The 14,720-nt window shown below is 38.7% G+C and overlaps 1 protein-coding gene across 2 annotated transcripts in view; it reads right to left on the reverse strand.

Moving 5' to 3' along the window:
- Positions 1–14,720, reverse strand: part of ERICH6 (glutamate rich 6) — a 48,655-nt gene extending 33,935 nt beyond the window's left edge. Inside the window, exons 1-7 of one of the 2 annotated variants that reach the window (XM_042460102.1) lie at positions 14,648–14,720; positions 11,039–11,093; positions 10,356–10,447; positions 8,933–8,990; positions 6,734–6,861; positions 5,229–5,298; positions 3,740–3,849 (exon numbers count right to left, since the gene is read on the reverse strand). In XM_042460102.1, coding sequence (XP_042316036.1) covers positions 3,740–3,849; positions 5,229–5,298; positions 6,734–6,861; positions 8,933–8,990; positions 10,356–10,447; positions 11,039–11,093; positions 14,648–14,690 — 556 coding nt within the window. In that variant the 5' untranslated portion in view covers positions 14,691–14,720. Of the gene's footprint in view, positions 1–3,739; positions 3,850–5,228; positions 5,302–6,733; positions 6,862–8,932; positions 8,991–10,355; positions 10,448–11,038; positions 11,094–14,647 lie in introns of both variants that reach the window. The other variant, XM_042460100.1, reaches the window with a different exon arrangement.

A 14,720-nucleotide genomic window follows, 5' to 3' on the forward strand; every position in this document is an offset into this window, starting at 1 on the left:
CCCAAGTGGTCCAAATCTTTGATATAAATAAGTGATACTTTGAAGTTTGGTCTTCCAAAGGTGTGACTGGGTGTGTGAATGGGTGTATTCCTGCAGTGGATAGCTTGAGTTGTTTACTCCGTCCGGAGCCATCCTATTTGTTTCATAAGCCAGGCTCTTTCTCAACTCCTTTGACATGTCTGGAACATAAACCCTCTTGGCAACTCCTAAGCTAGCCGAAGTGACCTGCTCACTTGCAAGTAATGGCGTCCATATTAGGATCATAGAGGTTGAGTTTATAGCAACTCGAATATCAAAGAGGAGGGGTAAGTTTAGGTATGTCCAGGGCTAACAAAGGTTTAAAAAGCATTATACCATACATCCAACTGAAACACTACTTTAAGACATAAAAAAACCAAACAAAAACCAACCAAACAAACAAACAAAAAACAAAAACAAAAAAACCCAATTAAAACAATTGAAACATATATTGCATATTAAAAAAGCACACCTAATTGTACATCCTTGTACTCTTATCTGTTAAGGCCTGTTTAATTTGGAAGGTCTTTGCCTGCCAGCAAAAAGACAAAATTGTCTTACAACATAAATTTAACCTTTTCCAGGAGTGAATTATAAAGTCTAGGAGTTGCCACAGGGAAGGCTCTCTGCCATGTCTTCATGACTTGAACCTGGGAAGATGGTGAGATGATGATGATGGTGATGATGATGATTTATTGGATTTATATTCCATCTTTCTTTCAAGATGGGAAGGAGAGAAAGTCCTCACGCTAAGATTGGAAGATTAAGGCATGTTCATATGGGGAGACATGGGGTTTCAGAAAGTCAGGACCTAAGTCATTTAGAGCTTTCTAGGTAAAAGTCAGCACTTTGAAAAAAATGTGTAATGTGAAAGCAACACCACACAAAATCCTCAGCACTTGGGATTTGAATACATTATTGTAGTAGAATGTTATATACAAGCATGACCTAAGAGTCAGTCAACAAAAAGATAGTCAGCCCATAGCCAGTTATTTAAGAGAATGTGTGTTCTCTATGGCATAGCTGACCACTGATTTGAGAAATAAAAAAGCTTTAGACCATACAGTATTTCCATCTAGAGTAATGAGGTATCTTGAAATACTTCACGAAGGCTTCTTCACTGAGGATCAGACTAGCTGCTGTGCTGCTATTATCAGACACTATGTTTTGCATAGCTTTGCCTCAGCAATGTCCCTGTTCAAAATGTCATAATGGATATTTTTTTAGTTCGTGTATGTATATGTGCCTTCAAGCTGCCTGTCAATTTATGGTGACACCAGGATTTTCATAGGGTTTTCTTAGGTGAGACACACTCAGGGTTGGTTTTGCCAGTTCCTTCCTTTGAAATACAGAACCTGGCATTCATTGGCAGTCTCCCATCAAAGTACTTACTAGGTCTGACCCTGCTTAGCTTCCAAGATCAGACAAGGTATTTAGGCTTACATATTTTCTAGTACCAATACTAGTCATATCATAAAATGGAAAACTTCACACAACTTGTAAGAAAGGGATCACCATGTTCTAAAACAGACTTTTTCATCCTAGTGGCCTCCAGATTTCTTGCTGGCTAGGAAGATGTTAACTTCAGTCCAACATATCTGGAAGGTGCTATATTGGGAGTGGCTGTTCTAGAATGATCTCCTCCATCTGTGGAAAGTGGCAGTCAGTGAGAAGTGTCTTTGAATGATGGAGGAAAATTATGTAGAATAGACACTTAATGAGGATCTAGGAGTTCTAGAACAGCTCAGGTTACTTTCATTACTACTGACATTGTTACCAGTTACTTTTTACATTAGAGATCCAGAGTGGTGTTGGACTAGGACTCTGGAAACTAGGGTTCGAATCCCTGCTCTACAATGGAAACATGCTAGGTGACCATGGACAAGTCACACCCTCTAAGTCTCAGAGGAAGGCAACAAATTCTGCCAAGAAATTTTTTCTGTGATAGGTTCAGGGTCACTGGAAATGGCTTGAAGGCACACAACAACCTTTTTACATTAGCTAATATAATGCAACCATCTCATTACTTTCATTTTTGAACAGACAAATGTTTCTTGAAGTTGCACTTTTCCCCCCTACAAAGGCACACTGTGTGCTTGTTCTATTTTAAAACAAACAAAACAGCCCTGTTATAAGTAAAGCAAATTTATCATAAGTAATTTACTCTGCCATAGTAGATACCTCTTTCTTCAGTTTGGTTACTGCTAATGATAACTATAGTGAGGATATTTCCATGACCACACTTTATGATTTAGTCCCATTGGTGATATTTTACAGTCCTGATGAAGCCGTAATGGTATTTGGTAAAGGGACAAATTTCTTTATAATAAGCAGAAGAGATTTTGAGTGTTTCTTATGAGAAACCAGAGGAAATGTAGAGCCAAATCAAGCATCTATACTATAATTTAAACCATTTTGCTCTCTGTTTGTTAAGCTATTTAAATCCATATGCTAGACCACAGATTCACTAAACAGTTTGTTATATCTATAGTAGTAAAATTTCAGGCCTGGTATCTCTTAAACAAACACTTCAAATTTCCATATTTCTTGTGTTAGAATGTACACTTATGAACCAATTTTGACCAAACTTGACATTTACACTTAAAAATTAACATCTTGAACATTTTTTGTAAGTTCAGACTGATTAACAAACTTTGGTTTGATGGTGGGGGAGGGATTGCTGGCTTTGGTCCATTTTACATAAAAGCTTGATAAAAAAAACCTCAAACATTGTAGGCGCTTTCAGTCAAACTTCTGTTTTTGTTAAATAAAGTGTATTATGAAAATCATTTACACCAACCCAAGCAACACTGGGTACATTTTGTAATACTTCATAATGGCAGTTCTGTGTACTGCCACAGGTATGCAATTATACACATCTAGCTCTGTACACTGTCAAGTATTCCTACAGAATATTTGCTATGTTCTTCTAAAATAAGATTCACTGCCACCTCTCTCTCTAGATATATGTGTGTGTGTGTGTGTGTGTGTGTGTGTGTGTGTGTGTGTGTAGTGCTCAAAAGATGAATTTAGAATGTACATGCAAACTCCTCCAGGTCTTGACTCTGATGCTTAGACTCTGCTGATATAGTATTGAATGTATTTTAAATACTCCAGTCTGCAGTTTTCAGCCTTTTAATTACTGTTTAAAACAACTACAAAATTATTGTTTTTAAATGACTGTAAATTAAAAGGTCTTGTGCCAAAAAGATACAAGATTCAGTACCAGATAAGTCTCCTTGAAGAAACAGTTCCACACACAGGTAGAAAAACCAAAAAAGGCCTTTCTCTGATCACTGTTAGCCTGACACCCAGTTTTACAAATAAGATGGACTATTTTTTACATTTTTTGTAAGCTGCTTTGGGTTCTGTGCCAAGAGAAAGGCAAGATATAAATTAAATAAATAAACAAGAACGAACGATGAATAGATAGATCCAGAGTTGGGTTAGTCAGAGATGAGCAGATTCATCTAGGATTAAGTAGTTTTATTTGGATGTTTCCTTTAAGTTTGGACTGAACTCCAGAATGGGTGCCCACTCCACTATCAGGGAAGCCACTAGCTGCCATTACACTAAAGCGGCCTTCTAATTAGGGTATGCACTAACAGGCCAAGTAAGCAAATAGTTTGAGCTGGTATAAGTAATTTCCTATGTTCCATTACAAGGAACTGTGATTTTTTTCTTTAAAAAATATTGTGAACACAGTATACCAGCTACTTACTACTTTTCTTGAAGACATGTTCATACAGCCAGCTTGCCTCTGTCTGCACTGAGACGGCTCTTTCCAAGGGTTCCTGATGCATATCATCAGCAATGGTATCCAATGCCTCCCTTTCAGTAGACACAACAAGATGTCATGTGTAACCAAGCTCAATAATTAGTTTATGTCTCAAAGCAAACTCCAAGGTCCTTTGCCACTTTTGTGACTGTGAGTTATCTCTGTTTTCCATTGCTTTTAAGCAGTGGAAAAGAAAACTGCTTGCAGAAATTTACCAGTAAGTATGATAGTAAAGTGGTGCTTAGCTCCAGGATAAAAATTCCATTCCTAACATTAGGAACACTAATATACCACTCCTTCTATTTTGGAAACACCTATAAAACCTTTTATTTGTTACTATATTTGTCCTGGAAAAGAGAACTGATAAATGTACTGTATATATTCATGTATAAGTCTAGAAATTTAGGTTAAAAAAGAACTGAGTTGACTTATCCACAGGTCAGTGGAAGTACTGTAGCTTAACTCTTATTTAAAAGAAGGAACTATCCCCTGGTGAAAGGGAAGAGTATAATCTGTCCTGAAAGCACTGATCCTCTCTACTCTCTCATCCATCCAGCCATAAGAGTGAGCACAAAGGATCCTTTAGATCCTTTGCTATATGCCTGTAAGTTTCACTCTCGACTTAGAGTCATATCAAAATCCATAATTTCAGCTGAACAATTTACCCTCGACTTACACATGAGGTTGACTTATAGTCGGGTATATACGGTACATCTTTAAAGAAACTGTAAAGGGGAGAGAAGCAGGGGAATATAGCTAGGGTCAGGGACCCTGTGAAAGTGGGAAAATTGCAAATACAAAAACACTATTTTTTTTACCCGAGAGAACACCTCTCTAGGAATCTCTAGGTTTTCCAGTGCAACTCTATGGTCAACATCCACTGGACATTGACCACAGAATTATGCTAGAGGACTTACAAATGCCTAGGGGAGTGTTGTCTCTAGGAATCTCTAGGCTCTCCAGTGCAATGTCTGCCAAGGTTGGCCACAGAGTTGCTCTGGAAGACCTAGAGATTCCTAGAGAGAACATACTAATCACATCTGCAAAAGTTAAAGCCACATTTGTGTAGGGCTCTCTGTAATGCTATGAAGGGGTTTAAAATGTAAAAAGTGGTTGGATTATATTGTCCTTCAGTCTCAAAGATATACCACACACCCATGCAAGTCACATCCTTCTTCATCCAGGTGCTTTCTAGCTGTTTTGGATTGCAAGTCCTATCATCTCCAGCCATCAAGCCATACTGGCTGGGAATGATGTAGATGGCAGTCCTAGGTGAAAAGGTGAAGTGTAAAAGTGAACATAGCTGTATTTTTCCCTTGCTTTCTTAACCATTTTCCAGAATAAAGTAATTTATTAGTAGCTTTGAGCTTTTGATATTTTTACTCAGTATTGATTTGAACAAACTGGACAACAATACATTTCAAAGACTGACCTGCTTAACTCAGATATGGCAGTGCTTTCTCTTCTAACTCCACCCAGTATTCTTGGAAGACCCTTGAATCCTGCTAAGTACAAACCAAACTAGTTATACATATACATGGATACCCTCTATTGTATCCTAGCAAAAGAAAATGCAAATAATAATATTTCCCTCATTACAGAGACACCACACCTGCTACATAGCTATAGCTTGAAAGTAACTAGCTACAAATAACCAGGTTTTTTGCATTGAAAAGGCATAACTAGGTTACAATATGATGGTATGTCACTCCTTTAAAGGGGGTAGCAATGGTTCTGTTTTAGTTGCTTTTATAGTTACAAGGTGTGGGGAGGGGTTCACTACGTATTTCTGCTATTTCTGTGTTTCTGATGCTTCTGATTTTTTTTTTAAAGTAACTAAAATAAACACTTTAGTTACCTTCAAATAAAAGGGAGGGAGAAAATTACTTTAAAAATTTCAAAATTATAATGTTACTATATGGGTGGGGAGGCATAACAGTAACTAAAGGCAGCATTTCAAAATCTACCCTATGCCACATTACCTATATTCCAAATGTCTTTTCACAGCCAAATCTTCATTCCTTTGGAGATTGATGAAGTTGGTGTAGACTTAAAGTAGACCCCATCTTGACAAGCAAGACAGAAACTAGCATTGCATAGGAATCAAGATGTTCTTGACCTGTTTGAATTCAGTCTCTGTCATGAACTCATCAGAAGACTGTCACTCTTTTAAATCCTTCTACTAGTACTATGAAAATGATGATGCCTTAGTCCCAGGGTTGCTGTAAATACTACAGCAGAAAACAAAGGAGCCAGTTATTACACTCCATGGGCCACAATTCTTTTGACAATATGTCCAAAGACTCTGGAACAGTTTCTAAACCTGGAACAGTAGTGGTAGTGGGGTCAACATTGGTAGGTGAATTGCTATTAATTTTGCCTATTTACAGGTACAGTAGTCCACCCTCATCTGCAGTTTCACTTTCCACAATTTCAGTTATCTTAGGTCAACCATGGTCTGAAAATATTAGTGGTATAGGATTTGGCACTATCCATGCTTTCAAGCATCCACTGGGGGTCTCCCCCATGGATAAGGAGAATACTACTCTTATAGGAGGAGGACAAAGTTTCCTGGCTGAGCAAAACCTTGATTTCTAGAAACCCAATTTAACCACTGATTTTAAAAAGTTAGTCTGTTTATTTTTAAAGTTAATTCATTTGGTTGTTTTTTTAACAACCCAAAGCAAGCCATTTTGAGGCCTCTGTTAACCCTTCATTTTATTTCCTAGTCTAACCAAATCTCAAGATGCTAAATTTAGCTATTTCTGTTTTGGTCGACTCAACAGACTTCCTTTATGCAGCTGAACGAAGTGTTTCCTCTGCAGTGCTGACATCCTTTTGCTTCCTCACTGCTTGTCTTTTTAACCACCAGAGCTGTGCAACAGCCTTCTCAATCCACAGCAGAGATGGACTTATGAGGATGTGAAAACATAGTACCTGTGCTTAATGATGATGTTTCAGTGGTTTGAAGGGAAGATAACTCAGTTATTCCTACAGAGGAGATAACATCTGATCCCGGCTCTGGGTAGCCATCAGTCTTTTCCTCTTGGCTGTCTTTGTTAGACCTAAGGAACAGAATGACAACATATTACACATTGAAAGCAATGGCAAGAAATTACATAGTAGAGTTCAGTACATTATGGTCTAATTCTGCCGGTAGAAATTTTGAAACTTTCTTCTTTCCTCCTCCTCCGTTTCTTCATACCGCTGAAAACAGGCTGTACAGAGTTTTCTAGCCCTCTGGAAGAAGTTTCAGGAACACACACAGGATTAAAATAGGAAGCAAGGACTGCTCTCCCTCACAATTTATGGCAACCCTAAGATGAACCTATTGTGGGAGTTTCTTGGCAAGATTTGTACACAGGAGACTTGCCATTGCCTTCCCCGAGAGAGTGTGACATACCCAAGTTTGCCCAGTAGGCTTGCATGGCTGAGCGGGGATTCGAATCTTGGTCTCCAATATCATAGTCTAATGCTCAAATCACTATATCATTCTGGCTCTCACATATTTATTTCTATCCCACTCTTTTTCCTAGTTCAGGATTTAAAGCAACTCAGAACAAATTAAAAGAAAAAACAGTCTGCCCTCTGTATCCATGGATTCCTTATCCACAGATTCAGCCATCCGTGGCTTACTTTTTTAAAAAGAAAAATAAATAAATTCCAAAAGCAAACCTTCATTTTGCCATTTTATAAAAAGGACACCATTATACTACACCATTGTACTTCATGGGACTTGAGATCAGTGGGGGTCCTAGAACCATATCCCAGTGGATACCAAGGGCCCACTGTTGTTAAAAGTTCACAAAATACAAAAGTTAAAAAAGGGTTAAACAATCAAAACAATTAAAATTACATTAAAACATACATAATTAAACATGCACACACACCTGCTCTAGCACAACAATTTGCAAGATCCAGTGTATTGTTTAGGTGAAACAGGCCTTATACAATCACTCATCAAATGTTTGTGAAAAGAAAGTAGGGAGGGTGCCTGTCTATATTCTCTGGAAAGGTTTCTGCTTGATTCTGGCATTACACCACCAATGATCCAATGCTGGGTCCTGCCCTATGACACCAGCTCTGATACATCAATGAAACCTGTAAAACCTATACGCAAGACCTGGAGTTTTCAAGCCATAACACCAACAGTGCATTGATAATTATTGTTCTCATTTCTTAAGATTTTCTGATAACCACAATGAGGTTCATGGGAAATAAAGGTATTTTTCAATGTAAGTGCAGTATGTACCATACCTTTTAATCACAAACAGAATTTCAACAGAAGTCAAAATGGGAAAACTGAGAAACAAGTGAGATATCAGAATGCTGCAACAAACCTCACGTTTTCCAAAATATTTTCCTCAAAATATTTTCCTCAAAAATGAAGAGGCAATCCCAGACCAAAAAGAAGAGCCTTTGAGGACCAGGAATGCTCAGTAGCCATAGAATATGAATCCAATAACATCAAAAATCCACCAAACAGTGATACCTTTATTGGGACAGCCCAAAGGCACTATATACATGTTGCAAGCTTTTGAAGGCAAGGTGTTAAAAACCTTACAGGAGAAAAACATTGAAGGTGTTAGTTATAGGCCTGCATTTTGCTGTTTTTATTCTTAGTTCAGATGGTGTGAGGGGTATCTTTTGCATGTAATGTGGAGTGAGAGTTGTAACATTACAATAGATCATGGGGTAAAGGGGGAAGAGTGGAAAGCCATGCTTGAAGAGAATGGTTTACTGGAATCCTTAACAGGAGCACTCCTTTTAGGATGGAGAGTGTGCTGCAAGATTTCTGTCCCTATTTCAATTCATACTACTGTAATGCCACAACTTCTTCCACTATCTGCTAGCATTAATAACAATTATAAGCAGTAAGCAAAAGGAAGAAATGAGGCATGCTTTCTGTGAGATCTATAGACCTAACTCTGGCAGTGTCCACATTCTTGAGCTGCAGAGTAACTCCCATGGCAATGACATATTGTGGACTAGTCTAAGATGCAAGGTGATAAGAAAGAAATCTTTAAAATAATGTTCTGATTACAACCTAATAAATAGTTAATTTAGTTGCAACCCATCAGAATGCAATTAATAATTATGAGCTGGGTAAAAATTGTTTGGTATTGTTGCTCTTACCTAACTGAAGATGTGGAAGCTTGACTTTTAACTCCTTCTGGAAGATCTTCTTTAGGACCTATTTACAGAAGCACAACACCCAAGAAATGAGGACATTTGCATGCTTAAACAAGCACAAAGCTTGCATTTTATTCTTTTCCAAGAGAACAAATACTATTTTTAATACAGATATCCATTACATAAATTCACACTAAAAAAGAAACAAAGAAAACTACCAGGTTTTTTTTCCATATCCTAAAAATTGTATAATTAAAGTTGAGACACTTTTTCTTAAGAGAAGAGGGGAAATCCAAGGAAATCCTTTCTTAGCTTCTAGAAATCATGCCCAACCAATACACTTGTGTCTCATCCATTGTTTCTCTCAGGGCTTGCATTGTCAAGCCTTCTCCCATCTTCTACTCTCTAGAGATGTTGGACTACAATACAAATCAGCGCACCTAGACCTATAACTGTGGTGGTGGTGATGGGCATCTCTGTGGTGGAACACATACTAATGTGAAGAAAGCTGCAATAAAACAGGAGTGAGATAAGTGTGACCTGCAGGTCAAATGTAGGATACAGGCTGTTTTTGTGGCCCCTAGGAGGGGGTCAATGTTTTTTTTTTTTTGCTTCAAAATAGCCTCTAGAAGGTGTGGAGGCCATTTCCACCACGATAGGAAGCTCCCTAGCATCTGTAAGAATAAAATAATTTTTTTTGCAAATACATATTTGCCCCCAAATGCTGGTAAGGGGCCATTGCCAACATGTTTTGAAAATCCTCTTTGCTAATTTAGGACAGGAGAGCCCTTTTCCAAAACATAACACAGAAAGCCCCAAAACATAGTGAAAATATCCTCTATATCCCCTAAAGGGCTTTTGGAGGTATTGGGTGACATACAGAATTTACAGATTATCAAACGGAAGGAATTTCTCTTAAATTTGAATGAAAAGAAAGTGGGGCCAGAACGCATTCACTTAAAAGTTGCTAGTTTAGCACAATTACGTGAATGTGCATTGCATTCAAACTGGCTTCCCATTGCCTGAAAATAGCATGCCATTGCCTGAATTTGCGTGTGGCAGTCTATCACGCAATAACATGAAACCACATGATTGCATTCGGACTGACTTCCCATTGCCCAAATTTGCGTGTAGTGGGTTATCACGCAATAACGTTAAACCTCATGATTGAGTTCAGATTGCCATTGGATTATACTTCCAATTTCCCTTGTCTGATAAACTCCTTAGTTTGAGAATTTGTGTCAAGCACAGTTAGGTGTGCAATAATACGAAGCAAGAAAGCAAAATGTAAGTGACTTGAGAGTGACTACTGGAGCATGCAACTCTTTGATATGCGGATGAGTCTCAAATTATTGCTTCCTTTCCCTTAGATATTCTGGATATTCCTCTTTCTTACTTCACTTTAAATATAACAGTCACACAGTACCTGCGGCCATAGCTGGCTCTTCTGTGGTCTCCTCTGCTTCCATTTCAGTGCTGCTGTCATGTTGTAGATTTGTCATGCTACTTTCTAGTGTCCTGTGTTGAAAATAAATTGCATTTAGCTTATGGAAAAAAGATACTATCTTTAAAGCACTGATCATCAATTAATTCAGTTGCCTACTTTCCTAAGATAGTTAATATTCTTTTCAGAACAATGGTGATTTGAAAGAGAGTGATTATAAATATGCTTCCTTGTTTTAATCGTATCACTTGCTTCTGAAGTTTAGATTTGCAAAAGGTGTTGTCCACTGCAATGGGAAAAAACTGTTCTCCACTGCCCAATTCAAAAGCATGTTGAATAATGATCTTCTATTTTTATATAGCATACTATTATTCCTTTATAATCCCGACTTGCATATATAGCCTCATTCTTTTTTAAAAACTTTAAATAAATTAAAAAAAAATAACCCTTTCCATTGCATATCTTGGGCAATTAATATATTAAGTTTCACAGAGTGGAAAAAGTACTGTCTAATATGTGCCCTGAATCTGCTGCTAAATAATTTTATTGGCTGTCTAGCCATGCTTTAAGAGAACATTCACCCTCTGTACTCCAATACATAGCAACATTGTGACAAACCACAATTGAAGAATAAAAAACATAAAATTATATTTATTATTATTTACCTTGATGGATTATTAGTTGGTGGAGGTGAATGTCCTTTTTCAATGTCTTCATTGTCTGTTGGATATGAACAGATGGAGATAACTTGATTTTAGCATGTCCTAAAGCAACCCTTGAGACCTTATGATCTAGAAGCAAAACCCTGAATGTTCTGCAGAAAAGTGTCCCTATTTCAGCTCATGTTTATTGTGCTTAAGACTGCAACTGAATTCATTTGCTTCCAAGTCAATCTACATAGGTTCAGCTGTTCCTTAACCAACCAACCAACCAAAAATAAATCAACATGAAATTCAGTTGGTAATATAACTCCACTGTAATAGGAAATGAAAATAATGAAAGTGGTAGACTGTGAAGAGTTGTATATCTGATGTCAGCAGGGCAGCAAATCCACTCCAGCCATTTGTTTGAACTTCAGAAGGTGATGGACCTTTTTTGGGGAAAGAGAGTTCAAAGCATCTTGTGAAGTTATTCAAAAAGGAGGAAGGAGAAGGAGAAGGAGAAAAAAAGAAATGTGTCAGCACCTAAATAAATTGCACTAATTGGGGTTGGTTTTGTTTTTGTTTTTTGTTTTTTTTGTTTTTTGCATGTGCTTTTGTGGATGTAAACCTACTTCTTTGGATGTGGTACAGAGTGGGTTTACATCCACATAAATACTTGGGTATAAAGCATATTTACACAGTTGGAGAAGTGGGATGAACTGTAAAGGGACCCAGAAAGATGCAAATCATGTCCCTTGCCCTAAATTTTCAAAGGGCCTTTCCACCTAGAAAGGTTGAAATGTTCTGCAACTACAGTAGTTTTTGGGTATTGTCATTTCTAATGTTAGATTTGTGTCCATTTATCTTCTTTTGTAGAGACTATCCTAGTTGTCCAATGTAGAGTGCAGAGGGGCACTGCTAGCATAGGATGACATATATCACATTAGAGGAAGCAAATAAATATACTTCTGCTGTTGTGAGTGATGTTATTGACCTCTGCAATATTGCTCCCAGACTAGACATGGGGACAGAGTTGGCATCTGGGGTTGTGGTTGCATCTTGCCCTTGTCTTGTGTTTGTTGGCAACCCTATCTTAGGGTTTCCTTGGCTAGATTTATTCAGATGGAGTTAGCCATTGCTTTCTTCTGAGTCTGAGAGAGTATGGCTTGACCAAGGTCATCTAGTGAGTTTATACCAGGGGTAGGCAACCTGCAGCCCGCGGGCCGGATGCGGCCCAGCGAGGCCTTGGGACCGGCCCCAGCCCAGTCCTGCCGCCGATTGCCGCCGGGGCTTTGGCCTCTCACGCGCAGGGGCAATTGTCTATAGAAGCCTCAGAAACATGCATTTACATTAACATTTTATAAAAAATCAGCAAATTTTTTCGCGTGTCCTCCACTTTTTTTTAAAAAGTGTACACAGTTTGAAAATTTTGTCCTATATTTGTCCCGGTTTATTTATTTAATTAATTTTTTTTAAAAAAAATTATTTAATAATTTATTTTTTGGCTTCAGCCCCCCAGTTGTCTGAGGGACAGCAACCTGGCCCCCAGCTCAAAAAGGTTGCCTACCCCTGGTTTATACAGTTGAGCAGGGATTCAAACTGTGGCCTCCCAGTGTCTAACATTCAAACCACTACACCACACTATCTCTCTAGCCCCTTTAACACTTCCTTTAAAGTTCAAAGTAATACCTGAAGTGGACTCATTGCTTCAGTGTCACTGGAGTCTCTCTTGACAAGTATAATATTTTAATACTGTTCAGAAATTGTAAATACAGTGGGCTCTCCACATTCACTGGGCTTAGGGGCATGGGGCCTCACGAAAAGTGGAAAACCCACAAATGAAAAAACACTATTTTTAAAAACTTGATAAAACAGCTGTAGGAATATCTCTAGGTCCTCCAGCACATGTCTGTGGTCAAGAGCTGCTGCAAGTTGCCCATAGAGTTGTGCTGGAGGACCTACAAATGCCTAGAGAAGTGTACTCTCTAGGTATACACCTTATACACATAGCCTGAAGGTAATTTTATAGACAATATTTTAAACTATTTCATGAAACAAAGTTTGTGCACACTGAACAATCAGAAAGCAAAGGTGTTGGTGTCTCAGCCACCCTTGTGGACAATTTTGGATTTGGGAATATTTTGGATTTTGGAATTCTGGGTAAGGGAGACTCAACCTGTCCTATTATATTGTCTTGGTTTATACATTATCTTTCTCCCCTAAAACTGAGGCTCAGATTACAAACTAAAGCAAGCAGAGTACAGTCATCCCTCCACATTTGTGGATTTCACTTTTTGTGGATTTGATTATTCACAGATTGTATTAGTATGTCCTCTCTAGGAATATATGTGTCATCAAGTGCAACTCTATGATCAACTGTAACCAAACGCTGCACTGAAGAACCTAGAAATTCCTAGAGAGAACAACCCACTAGGCATTTGTGGCTCCTCTAGTGCAATTCTATGGTCAGTGTCTCACAGATGTTGACCACAGAATTGCACTGGAGGACCTAGACATTTCTAGGGAGGTGGTATCTCAGAAAAAAAACATAGTGTTTTTGTTATTTGCAGTTTTTCCACTTTCTTAGGGCTGCCGTGAATGTGGAGGGACCACTGTATAGCTAAAAACATTCAGGCCAATATTAAAATAGAATTAAGCTATTCATAATACTAAATGAGAGAGGCACCATAGTGTTGGACTATGACTCCGGAGACCAGGGTTCGAGTCCAAGCTTGGCCATGCAACCAACTGGGTGACCTTGGTCAAGCCAAACTCTCTCAGCCTCAGGGAAAGGCAATGGCAAAAATTCCTCTGAACAAATCTTGCCAAGAAAACCCCATGATAGGATGGCCTTAGGATTGCCAGAATTCAAAAATGACCTGAAGGCACACAACAAGGAGGCATCAGCACCTTTGGCCGAGAAGACCATGCAAAACTACAAATCCCGGGATTACATAGGATTGAGCCATACAGCACTTAAATCAGTATTGAACTGCATTCTTTCTACAGTGTAGATGCACCTTATACTCTCAGGTCCTACAGTCTAAGAGGAAGAGCACTGACACCCCCTTTACCTCTTAAATCCACCCTCAACAACCCAAGGTGACCAGATGTCCTAACCTCTAAGGAGGGTAAGGCACTGCAAACTGTAGGACAATTTTAAAAAATCCAAGCAGGACATGACAAACGAAAAGCTAAAGGCTCTAATATAAATATAAACTCATTCCGCACGGTATATTTACAGCTATATTACACATACTGCCTTTCGTTGTTTTTATTTCATTATATTATATTCAATGGGCTTCATATGTCATGCTCAAATACTGTATGCTGTTACCAGGGCCTCCTGGACAGAGATGTAAAACCTGCCCTGGAAAAGGAGGATGCCTGATCACCCTGTCCCAACCCGGCTTTATAGTTTGGTGGCTTTCAGAGGCTGCATCCACACTGCAGGAATAACCCGATTTGATCCCACTTTAACTGCCCTGGGTCCATACTATGGAATTCTGGGAACTGCAGTTGGTGGCGCAGTTCCCAGAATTCCATAGCAAGGACCCAGGGCAGTTAAAGCGGGGTCAATTCGGATTATTCCTGCAGTGTGGATGTATCGTGAGACGCGGATTCTAGTGACACCTGAATCTGGGCCTCCATCGCTTGCCTCCTTCTGGGGATCCATCAGGCGGTGCTTCCAGTCGCTCCTTGCAAA

This window comes from Sceloporus undulatus, chromosome 3 (assembly GCF_019175285.1).
Source record: "Sceloporus undulatus isolate JIND9_A2432 ecotype Alabama chromosome 3, SceUnd_v1.1, whole genome shotgun sequence".
In the NCBI taxonomy this organism is placed as follows: domain Eukaryota; kingdom Metazoa; phylum Chordata; class Lepidosauria; order Squamata; family Phrynosomatidae; genus Sceloporus; species Sceloporus undulatus.